General features: G+C 41.1%; 1 protein-coding gene across 1 annotated transcript in view; it reads right to left on the reverse strand.

Moving 5' to 3' along the window:
- Positions 1 to 533: 533 nt before the first annotated feature.
- The window catches only part of LOC106942078 (amyloid beta A4 precursor protein-binding family A member 1-like), a 10,960-nt gene continuing 10,569 nt past the window's right edge, over positions 534 to 924 (reverse strand). Inside the window, exon 4 of the mRNA XM_015025255.1 lies at positions 534 to 861. Within this exon, the coding sequence (XP_014880741.1) occupies positions 637 to 861 (225 nt within the window). The 3' untranslated portion in view covers positions 534 to 636. The remainder of the gene's footprint in view (positions 862 to 924) is intronic.

Below are 924 nucleotides of genomic sequence, written 5' to 3' on the forward strand. Positions count from 1 at the left end.
TACGTCCAGTTTTTGTCTTGGGTTGCTGTTCTTTATTGGGTTATAAATTACAATAATGAAGTTTATTTTTAATATTGTAAAAATATAAATAAAACATTTTGTGCACTACTTTGGCTTTTGTCTGGTAAGTTTGAAGCCAGACCTACCTGGGTACTGTTAATAGGGAGACCGTTGGCCATCATTTGAGAAGTCTACCAGTTGGCTTTAGTGCCACGTCTTCTGCCACAATCCGGGTCCTTCCTCCGTTTTACAAGTACAAGAAGCAATCTACTATGACCAACTTTAGGTTGACTTTAGAATACCAACTTGGTATTCTAAAGTTAGTATTCTACCAACTTTAGAATACCAAAGTACTATGACCAACTTTAGATACCTAAAGTTGGTCATAGTAGATTGCTTCTTGTACTTGTAAAACGGAGGAAGGACCCGGATTGTGCCAGAAGACGTGGCACTAAAGCCAACTGGTAGACTTCTCAAATGATGGCCAACGGTCTCCCTATTAACAGTACCCAGGTAGGGTACTGTTAATACCTTTCAAAACTCTGTGGCACATCAGTGGCAGTGACCATCTCTAACAGGATAGTACACCCTGGAAACGCTGGCCAATGACAGTCTGGAGCACCTGACTGTTAAATATCATGCACATACCTTTATGATGCTCTGGCAAGTTGACAGGGATAGTCCAACCAGACTGGTTCCATTGATTGACATGATCTGATCCCCTATGTTGACTCTACCAGACCTCTCAGCTGGCCCAGCATGCATCATATTGGCAATGATAACAGTAGGTAGAATGGAGCCCCATCCACTCTCCACAATGACCACACCCAGAATCTCACCTTTAGCTTTTTCTATACACACCTGAGATAAAAGAGAGTAACCCAAAAGGAGATAACATAAAATTAGTACACATAAAAGACAACA

Source organism: Poecilia latipinna, unplaced genomic scaffold, assembly GCF_001443285.1.
Source record: "Poecilia latipinna isolate Pla-1442-1.1 unplaced genomic scaffold, P_latipinna-1.0 Scaffold4028, whole genome shotgun sequence".
In the NCBI taxonomy this organism is placed as follows: Eukaryota; Metazoa; Chordata; class Actinopteri; order Cyprinodontiformes; family Poeciliidae; genus Poecilia; species Poecilia latipinna.